The sequence below is a fragment of the Berghia stephanieae genome, chromosome 15 (assembly GCF_034508935.2).
Source record: "Berghia stephanieae isolate SIO BIC M18660-M18661 chromosome 15, UCSD_Bste_1.3, whole genome shotgun sequence".
Classification (NCBI taxonomy): domain Eukaryota; kingdom Metazoa; phylum Mollusca; class Gastropoda; order Nudibranchia; family Aeolidiidae; genus Berghia; species Berghia stephanieae.
Genome location: NC_088374.1, coordinates 1,194,904 through 1,209,903, shown reverse-complemented (window position 1 = coordinate 1,209,903; position 15,000 = coordinate 1,194,904). Strand labels below are relative to the sequence as shown.

Here is a 15,000-nt window from a genome sequence, read left to right as displayed (position 1 = left end):
AAAACATGAAGGTCTCCTTACGTTGCACTCCGTATTGATGTCCAAATCCGATATTCTCTCTCCGTTTCACTCTCCACAGGCATCTACCTCCCGTAGTCTCTGTTCATTCCCCACTGGTGCCAACTTCCTATCATCCCAGGTCCATTCTCCTGTTGTGCCAACCTTCCATAGTTCGACTTCAATTCCCACTGGTATCGTTCTCCCATAATATCAGGTTAATTTCCCTCTGACATCATCATCCCTTAGTCCATAGTTCACTCCCCACTGCTGTCCATTCCCCATAAATAGACGTTTTCTGTATGTTTCGAAAAAAAAAATAAGTAGCCTTCTGTGATCACTGTAACTGATGTCAACCTCTCATATTCCTGGCCTCACCCCCAATCGGTATATACCTCTTACGGTACCAGGTTCATTCCCCATAGGGACCAACCTTTTATATTGTCAGGTTCATTTCCCTCAGATGCCAACATCCTATAGTCCGGCCTCAATTCCCACTGGGTTCCATCTCGCATAGTCCCAGGTTTATTTCTCTCTGATATCTTCCTCTGGTTATCCCAAGTTCACTCCCCACTGGTGTCCACTTCCCCGAATCCCTGGTTCAATCCCAACTGCTGTTCACGTCAAATAACTTTGAAAGGTTTCGGCAGGTTTGTGTAGGTTTCTGAAACAACTACTTTCTGGGATCACTCCACAATGATGTCCAATTCCCATATTTCTGGCTTCACTCTACAATGGTATCAACTTCCCATAGTCCCATGTTCATTCCCTATATACTACTACCCACCTCCTATTGTCTCAGGTTCCTTTACTTATGGTGCCAACCTTCCATAGTCCGGCTTCAATTTCCACTAGTGTCGTTCTCCCATGGACCCATGTTCATTTCTCTCTAATATCCTCCTCCGGTAGTCCCAAGTTCACTCCCCGGTGGTGTCCATTTCCCATAACTTTTTCGGGTTTTGTCGGGTGTCGGCGGGTATCGTAAAACAGAAAAACTGGAAATACTCTCAAAACAAAATAAAAGATTGTCCATTCTAATGATGTCAAATCAGGCCTTTAATCACGTTCGGTCACTAGACCTGAAAATATGTACACGTCGGGGGACACACCTCTAACGAGGCTATGCTAAACAATGGGAATTAGTAGGAAATCTGGAGATTTTGAGTTTTAATACAGAGCAAAAACTAAACTAACGTGATCAAAGCGCTTAAGAAAGAGTCACCAACAGGAACACGTAATATATAGAAAAAGACATGACGCCTGTTGGGCGATATTACAACATATCTTCTAACAGAAACGGCCAAGTATTCATTTTACACAACACCTGAGTACGATGAGAGAATGTGAGTAAAGAGTCTTTTCCAAGGACTCGACTATGTTCTGAGCGAGGCTTGAATCCTGGACCTTACGATCTAAAAGCGAATGCCCTACAAGAAGACTACAAAGCCACACATCAAATACAGAATGAATTAAAGTGCACCAAACAACAGCCTCCACGAGCGGCAGTAAGTGAACGATCAACAGCAAGAGAAATGGGAAAGACCAAGTGAAACATGCAGTTGGAGAGGAGAAATATTTCAAAGCCACAAGGCCCTTGAGGACGGTGTTTATCACGGTCTCTACAACGCGAAACAGAAAATGGCTCTTTTTACTACCACATGAATAGGATGCTAGTCTATCTCGGAGTACTTTCCTCCAGATATATCAGACACTGTTATCCAATCGTTCCTAAGTGAACACGGGGATTCGTCAGAAAAATAAACCCTATAAGATAACAAAACAAAACAGAAAAAAAAAACAATTCGTCCTTTTCCGGGATTAAACTCAGTCACTTTCCGTAAGAATGGAGTGCTCTACCAACAGTGCTATCGGACCCCATTATAAACAATAATAGCTTTATTTCAATGCATCAGGCCCATCCTAATTTGTAACCCATCATCTTTACATGGTATTATATTCTGAAGGGATAAGACACTGTAAATGGAATTTGCAGATATGAGTTGGGGATGAATGTAAGATTCTTTCATTTCTTTTCATGTATTAAACGAGCTACTTTTATCGTGCCAAATAACACTTCGACCTGTCGATTATGTATTTTTAGCACGATAAAAATTAACGAGTATAATAATTACAAAGAAAGAAAGAATACGTTTATTCCTCCCCTCCGTGTAAGATTATTACATAATTCCTGACCTATTGTATAACTTCTATTCACCATAATTTGTGTTTTTCTCCATATGCTTGGATTTGTATTCATGCCCACGCAAAATATGTATGATTGTCAATCAACTGTCTTTTACATATTATTTCGAACCAATATTCTGCAATCGTTGCATTAAATTTTGTTGAACGTTTTCAAGCATTATGCAAAGATTACGTATTTACTAAGAAATGATAGGGTTTTCCAGTGATAGGAGTAGAATAATATACGATTGTTTCATCTCGATTTATTTATGTCGTGCCAATTAACACAACGAGCTGAAAATTGAATTTGGAATGGAAATGATCTCAGAGTTTTTGCAGTGTAAGAAATGATATTATTCCATTTAGTCCGACATAACACCGTTCTGAGACGATATGACACATATAACACAGTTCATAAGCAACAGGTCTCATTTGTTATGGTACTTCTTTCTTTTTCTTCAGTTTTCAAAGTTTCCTCAAGAGTCGAAGAGCTGGAAAACCAAGCAAACCAGAGTATTCAACGACTTAGCGATTCTGTTCAAAGCGGTAAGACAAAAAACCAAAATGACAAGTGATGGAGCAGGCACTGGTGTAAGATAAAGACTTGAAAAAGTGTGTAAGAACCTCAAGCAAAGTTAGAAAGAAAAATACAAGACAGTAAAAATCATTCATAAAAATATGGTCTTTCGCTACTGTGTATCGAACCCCAGATAATCAAACGCGGTGAGGATATTTTTAAAAATGACCAAAGAATATAAATATTAGGGGGCGTTACTTTTGTGCTTCAATCATTTTATCGAGTGTTAAAAGAATCGAACAGCCTATACATCAATAATAATAGTAGGATATAGCTACATATCCACACTGGATGTCTCCAGCCAGTCTTTAGATGCGTCCCCGCAGTTGAGGACAGCCTGGAAACCTCCCGTCAATGTCGTCACAGGGCAGTGCATGATTATGTCGTCTGCTGTCTCTGGCGTTCCCTGACAGTGGGGACAGTCTGCTGCCTCCCTCAAACCCCGTCGATGCACGTTTGCAGCAGTCCTGCGTGGCCTTTCATTAGCCGATTGCCATTCCTGAAGCCTGGCATAAATTCCATTGATTACCCCACCTCCCTCAGTCTTGATATTTGTCCAATATCCCCCCCCCCCAGGCTTCCCCAATATCGAAATCGTAAAGTTCTTAGTAGTAGAAGGGTTTCTGGATTTGAATGGGAATGTTCAATGAGAATGGCACAACAACCTTGCACGGGAAATATAAAAGAAGTGCCCAAGAACAATGGATAGATGAACAATGCCATGCCATTGGAAAACGAGATGACAAAAGAGAACAGACAGAAAACTCCCTCGTGGATCACCGACCTAAACGCGTCATATAACGAGGCATATCGGGGGCAAAAGAGTAAATCTCGGTTGACCGTCACGAGACCATCCCGAGTGTCAATCCTATAGCGAGCCACTTGACTGGCACGCCCGATATGTGACTAAGGAGATCCAATTTGGTGCCCGCACGGCCTGGGCCATCCAGGGCCATACTATTATGTTCTAATGATTTCATGCCCAATATTCAGATGCATCAATGGCGATGCGGTCAGCCGCCTAGCCAAATACAACCGCGTTCGTGTCGCCAGCGAACGTCCCATTACATCATTATCTGGAAAATGCGAAACGAGGGTTAGCGACCTGGTGCATATATTAACCCTCAATATCGAGAGCAAGAGTATGGTAAGAAGTGAGCTTTTGTCAAAGCTACTGGCCGTTGATATCTTCCTACTACATGAGACCCATCTTTATACAGACGCGCAATATTCTCGATTTCAGTTCCTAGGCTATACGGTGGTACAACAAGAGGACACTTCGAGACTCAGGAGGGGGGGGGGGGCTGGACTTTACGCTAAATAGCCATCAAAGGTAAGGGTCATTGAGAGCGCAACGGACTGCAATGGGGTGAATAGAATTTCCGTAGATGTAGGTGAGCTCTGTTTGCATAACATCTACAAACCACCTATAGCGAATGGACTTCAGGGTGGGTTTGCGACTGTGCACGAGTGCCGGTAAGATTTTACAGATTTGGTCGATCGTTATAGCATAGTAGTGTAAGCATCATTAGAAGCTGCTGCCAGAAAGAGCACAGCACTCTAAAACACTAAACACCAACTATCACACAACCAGGATTTCAAGTATTGACGTCATCAGCAAATGGAAGCTTTAGACAGAAAACAACGCAATTTATATTAGATGGACAGAAAGCTCATAATATCTCTACAACCACCAAGTTAATCCTGATTCCAATATGATTAACAACAACATTTTAAACAAATCCACCTTCACCATTGCCAGTTTTAAAATGAGCATAAAAAGAAAAAAAAAAAAACTTTCCGCAACCCCTGAGATCATTAAAATCTTTGCTTGGTGATGCAGATGACAACGATGTGTCAAAATGGGTATTTGGACACCTTCCGTAGATTTTACCCTTTTTAAATGCGAGAGTTTTAAAATTGGCACAAGAATTAGAGGCCATTAGAATGGACTAAATCCTTGATCATCACACTCCCCAAGAAAACTAACTCTGGACAAAACTAATCAGAATAGTACTTGACCTCCTGAACCATGTAGCGAAAGAACATCTTCATGAAAATCATGAGGGTCTCAGCCCTGCCAGAAGCGTTGTCGAGATAATTAGAGCCAGATTTTTTTTTATTAATGGCGCGTGTTTTTCTGAATTTTCTCAGCTGTCATTTTATCAAACGTTGTAAAAATTTGTGTCAGCCTTCGAATCACTTTGTCTTCACTGAATCTAGATTTTGCACCACGTTGATGATATATCAAAAGTTTTCTACATCTTAAAGACCCATAAAATCTACTTTAAAATCGTTGTCATAAAATTCGAGATTTTACACTGTAAAAATGTAAACAGGTTACGCACCACAAGGTATGAATTAATTCGTTTAAAAAAAAAAAATCTCTAGCTGACACGTACGTAGTTCGGCTATTGATTATGAGTTCACGTCATACTTGTCTCCGAATAAAATCTCTGCAAGAAAGTTTCGCAGAGCATTTAAAGGCTTATAAAGCATATTATACGCCTTTAAACTATACGAGACGATACGACTCTCCCGTAACGCTGCGAAAAGAAATCTACTTGTATCTATCAATAAGCCATTAAAGAGGACGGCTATGGAGTTAAAATTTCACAATCAACCCCGAGAAGATGATTATCGAAAACGATGGAGAGATCGCCAGTGTGGAACAACGTGGTAGGAAAAGGATCGAAGACACTTTGATCTCGATATTGGAACTGGTAAACGTAAATATACATCTGACGTCTGATAATTCGGGTAGAAAATGACTCATGAGTTCTGGGCAGAGGATCGTTGATATTCTTGCAGGTGGGGAAGATAAAGGGTATTTAGAAGAATTTCATACGATCCTTTTTTTCTTTTCTGCATTATCTGGAAGGTAGAGACTATCATTCTGGGGCCAATGCAGATTTTTTTTGATGACGTGCAAAAGAACCATTTTCCTCGAAGCACCAAGCCGTATTGCATTGGACAACGTTAAAATTCGGTGGCCCAGATCACCTCAAGGATCAAAATTCAACAATTATATAAATATATATGATTTCATGGCTCAAATCAGACAGCACTACATATTCTATTTATCAAAGGCCCAAATACACTCCTAGTAAAAAACAACAAATCAGAAACAGTTTTCAAAGCAGGCTGTGTAATCAATGAGTTTTGGCACGGGCTTTCGCGATTTATCCTATATCACTGTGAGCGCAATCCAATCGAGCTCATTTGGACCCAAGTAATGGGAAATACTGAGAGGTGGAACACCAAATTTACTCTCACAGACAAGGCAATAAACGATATAACAATGGAAGACTGGGAAAAGGCATGCTCCAACCTTCGCAAACTGGATAAAGAAAACATTTCATTGGATAGAGTGATGCCACGACTATTTTCCGCAAATGTGTACACGTGTTCATCAACAACAACAACAACAAAAACAACAACAACAACAACAACAACATCAACAACAACAACTACTACTAATACTACAACAACAACACCATCCAACAACAAAGCCACAACTTGTTGTTGATGTTGCTGTTGTTGTTGTTGTTGTTGTTGTTGTTGTTGTTGTTGTTGTTGTTGTTGATGAACACGTGCACATATTTGTGGAAAAAATGTATCATAAATTGATGAATTTCTACTTTTGACCAGTTTGCAGTAAATCTATGTAATCCTCTTGGGCGTGAACACAAACTATTTCTATAAATTTTGAAATCAAAATAATGTTGAAAGGCGTTCACTTTCATTTGTATTCATCAGAAATTTGAGATGATAGTTATAAATTGTAGATTTCTGATAGTTAAGGATTGTCATTCGTTCCTTCATTATTAGATACTGCATGTACAGTATATTGTTTAATTTTCAATAAACCGAACTTTCCATTTTAATGAATTTCCTGCAAATGGATAAGCGGAAAACTCATAATTTTGATACTTTAATCCATCTTTGAGTTAAAATCCTTACCAGTTATCGATGTCAATATAGCTTTTATAAGCCAAATCCTTCCTATTGTTTTACAATCGTTGGAAAATATTTTTAGACAAATCGATTCAGAGGTTCATACAAACTTTTGCAGCTGTGCATTGAGAGACAGCTGAGAAAACGAAGAAAAACACGCGCCACTTATTAAAAATGTTACTATAGGATTTGGTCGTAGAACCTTAATTGAATTTATGATGTTGAATATTGAATTTACAGCCAGACTTGCGTTGAGATTCTATCTTTTATTGAAGAGAATGAATATCACATTTTAATGTGCTGAATAACATGTTTGTATATTTTATTGAAGAGAATGAATATTATATTATATTGTACTGAATACCATTAATTCCAAATTTTTTTACAAGTTTAACATAAATTTTGACATTTATGCATCAGGTCCATCTCGACAAAAACGTGCTGAGAAGATATGCAACATCAAGGAGATTTTTTCATAATCTTATCGACTTTGGGAAGGCATTTGATGCCTCTTTGCACGAATGGATTATAGCACACAATATTGGAAATCGGAATTCAGGGGGGGGGGGGCAGGGCAGTACAATGGTACAATTGATGGATGATCTTTGCAACAGCTACAGAGAGTTCCCCGGTTTAAGTTTTTTACCAAGATGAGGATCCTTTGTAATCAATCGATAATTGCACTACAAGGTCTTTCACCATTTTAAAAACTGCCAGTCGTATCAGAGTGCGGTGGTTTACTGGTTAGAAACAAACATAATTTTTTTTTAATTGAAAAGAAAAGGAAGAAATAAATTAACTTGATATTCTAGATATCATTTCATGGTTTTTTTTTGTTTTTTTTTCATCCAAATTCCCAACAAAATAACGCTTGGAGACAATCGCTCACAAAATTAAGAGAAGTGAGTAGAGCAGGCACTTACGTTGATAATAACAAGAAATTAATTGAGTAGGAAAGTGCCGAAGACAACAACGAATAAAAACTTCGAGACGCGATGGGGGCTCGAACCCGCGACTCTACAGGTACAACTCCGCCTGGCCACGGAGATCGTGACTCTACTGTATGAGCTCTCTACCACCCGTGCCACCGTGAAGTTTTTGTTCTCTGTTGTCTTCTGGCGCTTTCATACTCACTTCATTTCTGGTCAAATAATTATATTCTCTGCCATTGTTCAGTCATCTATTTCAAATTTTACCCCCTAATTCCAGGACTTGAACTCAATGCAGCTCTCCGGACAAAATTAAATGAGATTCAAGATTTTATGGATAAAGGTAAGCCATCTGGTCCTAAACCAGATGAAATACATGAGACAGACCATGTCAATAGGGAACATAATATGTTGCCAAAGAACTGGTTCTAAACGCATTGGAAGTGTAAAACAAGAGGACTTGTAATATACCTTGTGTAATTAATCTTCTGGTTTCAGAGTGATGGCATCATATTTTCTAGTTTAAATTTATGCTGGTCGTTAATAAATATCATCCCTCCTCGTTCTTTTACGTGCTGTAATCATTAGGATCTGAACTATACATCCTGCTACTATAATACGTATGCCACCTTATGATTCAATAAACAATCTGTTTATTATTATTACCCAGAAGGCTGGTTCTATACACATTTCCAAGGATTTTTGAACCAGGAAAGAATAATGTGTGACGTCACGATATATCCTCCCTGTTTTGCAATATGTCGAAATGCACTGGATGAATACAATTGAATTTAAACTCAATATGGTCTGAATGTTTTGTTTTTTTGTTTTTTTTTAAGAGCAAGAAAGAAAATCGACTCGTTTCTCAGCGAATGTGAGTAAAGAGTCTTTTTCAAAGGACTGAACATTACGCTTACCGAGGCTCGAACAACCCAAGACCTTTCGATCCGAAAGGGAGCGTCATGGCCGCACTTACAAATAAATAAATAAATGAATAAATAAATAAATAAATAAATAAATAAATAACGTTAACCGCTCTCCATTCAATCTACTGGAATTTCGTCACATTCAGTACAATCGACGTGAACTCATTTGCAGTTCTGACAACCTGACGCAACCCTGGGCTCGTTTAAACATTGTTGTCATGTATGATAATTTGCGTAGGTTTGAGAGTTTTTCCGTTACAATAATTTGGGTTATCAGACCTGCAAATAAGTGCACGTCGGTTACAAAACAGTGAACATTTGACTTCATCAGAATGTTTTGTACATCTCAAAATATAAACCAAGATGTTGTTATATCTATAAGAACTAACTATTGTGATGTAACAGTTTGTTATGCTGCATTGAATTAGGTTTAGTGTGGACTATTTGTAATAAACAAAAATGAATTCTATAACAGTTTCATTTAAACATTAAAAAACGGGGAAAAATTCAAACTAAACATTGAAGGGACAGTGTGGCTCAGTGGTACGGTCTTTGCTTCGTACCCGAAAGGTCCAGAGTTCAAGCACCCGTCGCTGCGCTGTGTGGCCTTGAGCAAGTCACCTCGCCCTAGCTCACTTTGCGGCGCTGCTCTGCGGATGACGCATAGGTTATTCCAGTCTCCCCTTGGATTAGACACTAAAGAAAAAATTCGCCTTGGAGAGATTTAAAGGGAGTTTTATTTATTTTATTTTTTTTAATTCCAGAAAAGACCAAAGCTGCTTTCAGTTTTGGCTACAACAAATCCACGTGCACAATTGAAAAGAAGAAGACGGTAATCTTCACAAAGGAAATCCTCAACATCGGTTCAGCATACAACACAACACATGGGCTGTTTACGTCACCAAAAGATGGACTCTACGTTTTTCACCTTGTACTGACCACTCGGTCATCTACCGGTACGGGCATCCTTTCTCATTAGATAGAACGGAATTGACGTCACTCAGCTCTTTGTTACTGATTTAAGCCAGCGATTTAATGAGTAATTCTCACTAAATTGTACTAATCAGACTATAAAAGTTTAACAGCTCCCCTAGTTTCGGTATTGGTACGTTATGTCTGACTGGCGAATGTTGTGAGATTTTTTTTTTACTAAGCGCGCATCATCAATTTCTCCAAAATAAAAAAAAATAGTTAATTCGAATGGGCGCTTCAATTTACAGTGTTTTTTTAAATTGTTGACACATTTCAAGTTTGAATAACTCGAGAGCTCTGTAAGGTTTCATCAAATCGTTTTTTCTACCTTATGTGCAGAATGTAATCAAGTTTTGAATGATATACGGTTTAACATTGTGCGCCCTTCGGTAGCTGAGCTATGACGCCATCGGTTAAAAGGTTGATTTTGACATAAATTGTCATTTATTTTGGATTTTACTGACATAATCCTCGAAAGTTTCTATCATTTAACATGTCACTCTCAAGATATCATCTTGGGACGCTTATGGGGAAATGTGAAGATCAGAGTGTTTAGAAACCCCGTGAAAGACATGCGTCACCGGAAGACAAAAATAAGAGAGATGTAAATCGGACGATTCCACAAACACACGATCCCAAATAAATAAGATATCAGAAAAAAACAAACTTTCATAAATCTGAAATAATGTGTTGAAAACCAGATTTATGTCGTTGCAGCTGTTCTTGAGTAACTCAAACCTGAATTGTTTCAATGATTAAAAACAAACACACTGTAAACTACGGTTTATTTTTAGATTATCCTTTTCTACTCATATCACCATCACTCAGCTGCCAAAGGACGCACAGTGTTAAACCTTATACCAATCAAATTTTGCACCTAAGGCAAAAGACAGTTTGACGAAACCTTACAATGCTTTGGGGTTATTCAAACCTGGAATATGTCAATTAAAAAACCCCACTGTAATTAACGTAGAATGAAATGTGCACCAGTCAGTGTGCCTCTTTTTCAAAAGGAACTAAAAACTAGACAATTTGAATAGCACAATATCTGAAACATTTGCTCAGAGCATTCTATAAGGGATTTCTAGCCAACGCAACATTTGACAATTAGGATGAAACATAAAGCTTGTTAGGGGAAAATGCATTTTAAAAAACAGAAACAGAGCTGCTAATGGCCAGGTACTCACCTTTCTCCTATCTTCTATCTATCTATCTGGCGGTCTCTCCCCTCCCCCTCTCTCTCACTCTCTCTCTCTATATCTCTCTCTCTCTCTCTCTCTCTCTCTCTCTCTCTCTCTCTCTGTGTGTGTATCTGTCTGTCTGTCTCTCCTATTGTTTCTTCACTCCGCCATGAATTCCAATGTTACTAAATCAAAACTCATACGTTTATATTTCAAAACATTTGACTTTTTTCACTCGCATCAGTGAAAGCGCAATATCAAAACAATATTTAGATTTGGAAATTGTGTATCTACCTATTTGGAGCTTGAGTTAGTGAAAGTATAAGTTTTGTAGTGAACAAAGATTCGACTTAAAAATGCAAAACCCTAATTAGATTTCAGATTTTGGACTTTGGTTAAAATTATTAACTTAAAGAACATAACCAAAGATTTGTTTTGATACCCTTGTCAATTTCGTATCAATTATAGTTTTGAAAATTCAAGAGCCGCGTCAAGACGTTCTAGTCTACCAATGTATACATACCAATGTCACGATTATATTACAGAGATTTGAACAAGTGTGTACGAAATGTTCCAGACAAAGCAAAAGAAAAACATAAGAGAGAAAAAGATCCCAATAAATGTGTAGATGTGCCACTATTACACCATTCCTGATAATTAAATGTGTCACAGCTGACCGGTAATCAGAAGGTCTGAGCCTGGATCCCCAGTCAAGGAAGGCTGATATAGTGGATGCTTTTTTCATTGAGTTTTCTTTCTTGCTTTTATACACACTTTTTCAGATCTTTATCTTACACCAGTGCCGGCTCCCTAGGTTCTCATTTTGATTTTATTACAACCCGTTTTCTACTAAATATTCCATACAGATCGCATCCAGGTCAATCTCAGGGCCAATGAGAAAACATTTGCGACCCTTTGGACAAACAGCAAGAGCTCCGAGGACCAATCATCTGTGAGTTCTGTCGTCTCGTTGAAAGCTGGGGACATCGTAAAGCCTCTTGTGGATTACACGAACGTTGAAACTGCGGATCATCGTGATCACTACTCTTTATTCACAGGATACTTACTGAAGTCTCTTTAGACTGAATTTGATGAAAGTGAAACCAGAAATGTCCATACATTTATTATCATTGTCGTTATCATCATCATCATCATCATCATCATCATCATCATCATCATCATCATCATCATCATCATCATCATCATCATCATCATCATCATCAACATCATCATCATCGTCCTCATCATCATCATCATCATCATCATCATCATCATCATCATCATCATCATCATCATCATCATCATCATCATCATCATCATCGTCCTCATCGTCCTCATCATCATCATCATCATCATCATCATCATCATCATCATCATCATCATCATCATCATCATCATTGTCCTCATCATCGTCGTCGCCATCATCATCATTCTCCTCAATTTCTAATTCTAGCATTTTCGTCTTAATGGGAAGCAACATTCATGAAATGAGATCTTCCCTTCTCCCCGGTGCCTTGGAGGATCACCAATGAATAGGTTACATATTGAATCATAAGGTTATTATTATTATTATTATTAATTATTATTATTATTATATTATTATTATATTATTATTATTATTATTATTATATTATTATTATTATTATTTTATTATTATTATTATTATTATTATTATATTATTATTATTATTATTATTATTATTATTATTATTTATTATATTATTTATTATTATTATTATTATTATTATTATTATTATTATTATTATTATTATTATTATTATTATTATTATTATTATTATTATTATTATTATTATTATTATTATTATTATTATTATTATTATTATTATTATTATTATTATTATTATTAATTATTATTATTATTATTATTATTATTATTATTATTATTGTTATTATTATTATTATTATCATTATTATTATTATCATCAATTTTTTCCACTAGAGTTTCCATGGTTTATGATTGTTAATGATTTTCTCCTCTGGATACACTTTTATGCTCCTCGGAGAAGTATTTCATTAGGCGGTGATGGAGATAATGGCGTCCGTCATTGCTGCGATAGTTTAGAACCAGTAACCATGCACCATAACGAGGGAAGTGACGTGAGGACTTTTGAATTCTATTTGGTATTCGTTCACACATAGCAAACACTTCCAGTTTTTTTAAATTCCATTTTTTTTTCAACAGAAAGAACTCACGGAATATTTCTCCCCTGACGATCCATGTTATTTTTATAATAACGTAATCGTGTTCTATTTGTTGTTGGCTGAACAAAGCTCCGGTTTTTTTTTTCGTTTATTTTTTTTTTTTCGTTTATTTTTTTTTTTTTGTTTTTTTTTTTTGTTGTTGTTTTTCTTAATTTTATTTTTGTGCCTTTCGTTTTTGAAGCTGTTCTATTTATTTTAGTTTTATTACTTTTTAAAGTCTACAGCGTCTAACAGCTTTGTATCTCTTTGACTTAACTCACTGAATAGTTAAACACACACACACACACACACACAAACACACACACACACACATATATGTATATATATATAACATTTCAAGTATAATTACAATAATTGTATGAAACATTTTATAAATAGCTCCTTTTTATCAAAATGTTGAGCAATATCATTATTACACGGATTTTGGTTCTATAATTATATACATATATATATATATATATATAATATATATATATATATTATATATATATTGTCATATTAAGGTGTCCAATAAAAGGAACGGAAATGACGTCACTCAGCTCTTTGTTATTGTTTTTTACCAGCCATTTTTATGCGTAGTTCTCGTTAAGTTCTATCAATCAGACTATAAATATTGATTACACAAGCCTTTTGGTTGTTGGTGCGCTATATTCGGATTTGTGAGATTATTTACTAAGCCCACAACATCAATAAGAGGAACGGAATTGACGTCACTCAGCTCTGTGTTACTGTTTTCAGACAGCCATATTAGTTCTCCTAATTTAATTATATCAATAAGACTATTAACGTTGAAGACTACTCAAGAGTTTTGTACATCTTGGTACGCTATATTCGGCTGTTGTCAGATTTTTTACTAAGGGCAAAGCGCCAGTAAGAGGAACGGAATTTACGTCACTCAGTTGTTTGTTAATGTTTATAGGCCGGAATATTGGTGATAATGAATTCCATCACTCAGTCTGTTATGTCCACGGATGCAAAGAGATGTGTATGTTGGTGGGTGTTGTGAGCATTTTGCACAAACACATAGCATCAATAATCTGAATCACCGTCTTTGTAAAGTATTATATCGAAGTGACTATTTTTTTTTTCTTTAATTGAGTTTTTATATCGAGCTTTATCTACTAAACGTACTCAAAGCGCTTTACAGGGGGTTTCAAGCCGAAAAGCAACATCTAACATGAAAAACGAGGCATGAAGCATATTATTTTATATTATGTTTTTAACACAGAGACAATGGCCAGATGCTCATTTGAGACCTGAGTAAGGTGAAAGAATGTGAGCAAAGAGCCTTTTTCAAGGATTCAACTAGGTACCTCTAAGAGCAGGTTCGAACTCAGAGCATTTCAATCCTAAAATTCGTCATACACAGAGGCCACCTTGTCACCTTCTGTTGGGAGATAACTTCTCATTATATGTTCCCTTTAAAGGCATAGTTTTTGCCGCGGAGGTTCTTTTTTTCAGAAACCTACCGAAACTGTCGGAATATATGAAAAGTAGGCAGTATTGGGGAGTTAACCAATGACTGTTAGAAGTAGAAACCAGTGGGGAGTGAACCAGGGTCTCTTGGGAGTGGATACCAGAGGGGAGTGAACCAAGGAATATTGGGAGTGGATACCAGAGGGGAGTGAACCAATGACTGTTGGGAGTTGAGACCAGAGGGGAGTGAACCAAGGACTGTTGGGAGTGGAGACCAGAGGGGAGTGAACCAAGGACTGTTGGGAGTGAAGACCAGAGGGAGTGAACCAAGGACTGTTGGGAGTGGAGACCAGAGGGGAGTGAACCAAGGACTTTTGGGAGTGGAGACCAGAGGGGAGTGAACCAAGGACTGTTGGGAGTGAAGACCAGTATGGAGTGAATCAAGGACTGTTGGGAGTGAAGACCAGAGGGGAGTGAACCAAAGACTGTTGGGAGAGGAGACCAGAGGGGAGTGAACCAAAGACTGTTGGGAGTTGAGACCAGAGGGGAATGAGCCAAAGACTGTTGGGAGTGGAGACCAGAGGGGAGTGAACCATGGACTGTTGGTAGTGGAGACCAGAGGGAGTGAACCATGGACTG

At 37.4% G+C, this 15,000-nt stretch overlaps 1 protein-coding gene and 1 long non-coding RNA gene across 2 annotated transcripts in view; both read left to right on the top strand.

Annotated features, from left to right (window-relative positions):
* Nucleotides 1-2,768, top strand: part of LOC144960691 (uncharacterized) — an 11,257-nt gene extending 8,489 nt beyond the window's left edge. Inside the window, exon 4 of the mRNA XM_078893974.1 lies at nt 2,644-2,768. Coding sequence (XP_078750100.1) covers nt 2,644-2,756 — 113 coding nt within the window. The 3' untranslated portion in view covers nt 2,757-2,768. The remainder of the gene's footprint in view (nt 1-2,643) is intronic.
* A 6,571-nt stretch (nt 2,769-9,339) lies between these two features.
* Nucleotides 9,340-12,044, top strand: LOC144960690 (uncharacterized). Its single transcript, XR_013642925.1, has 2 exons — nt 9,340-9,526; nt 11,590-12,044. It is a non-coding gene; the product is annotated as an uncharacterized LOC144960690 (long non-coding RNA).
* The last annotated feature ends 2,956 nt before the right edge of the window (nt 12,045-15,000 follow it).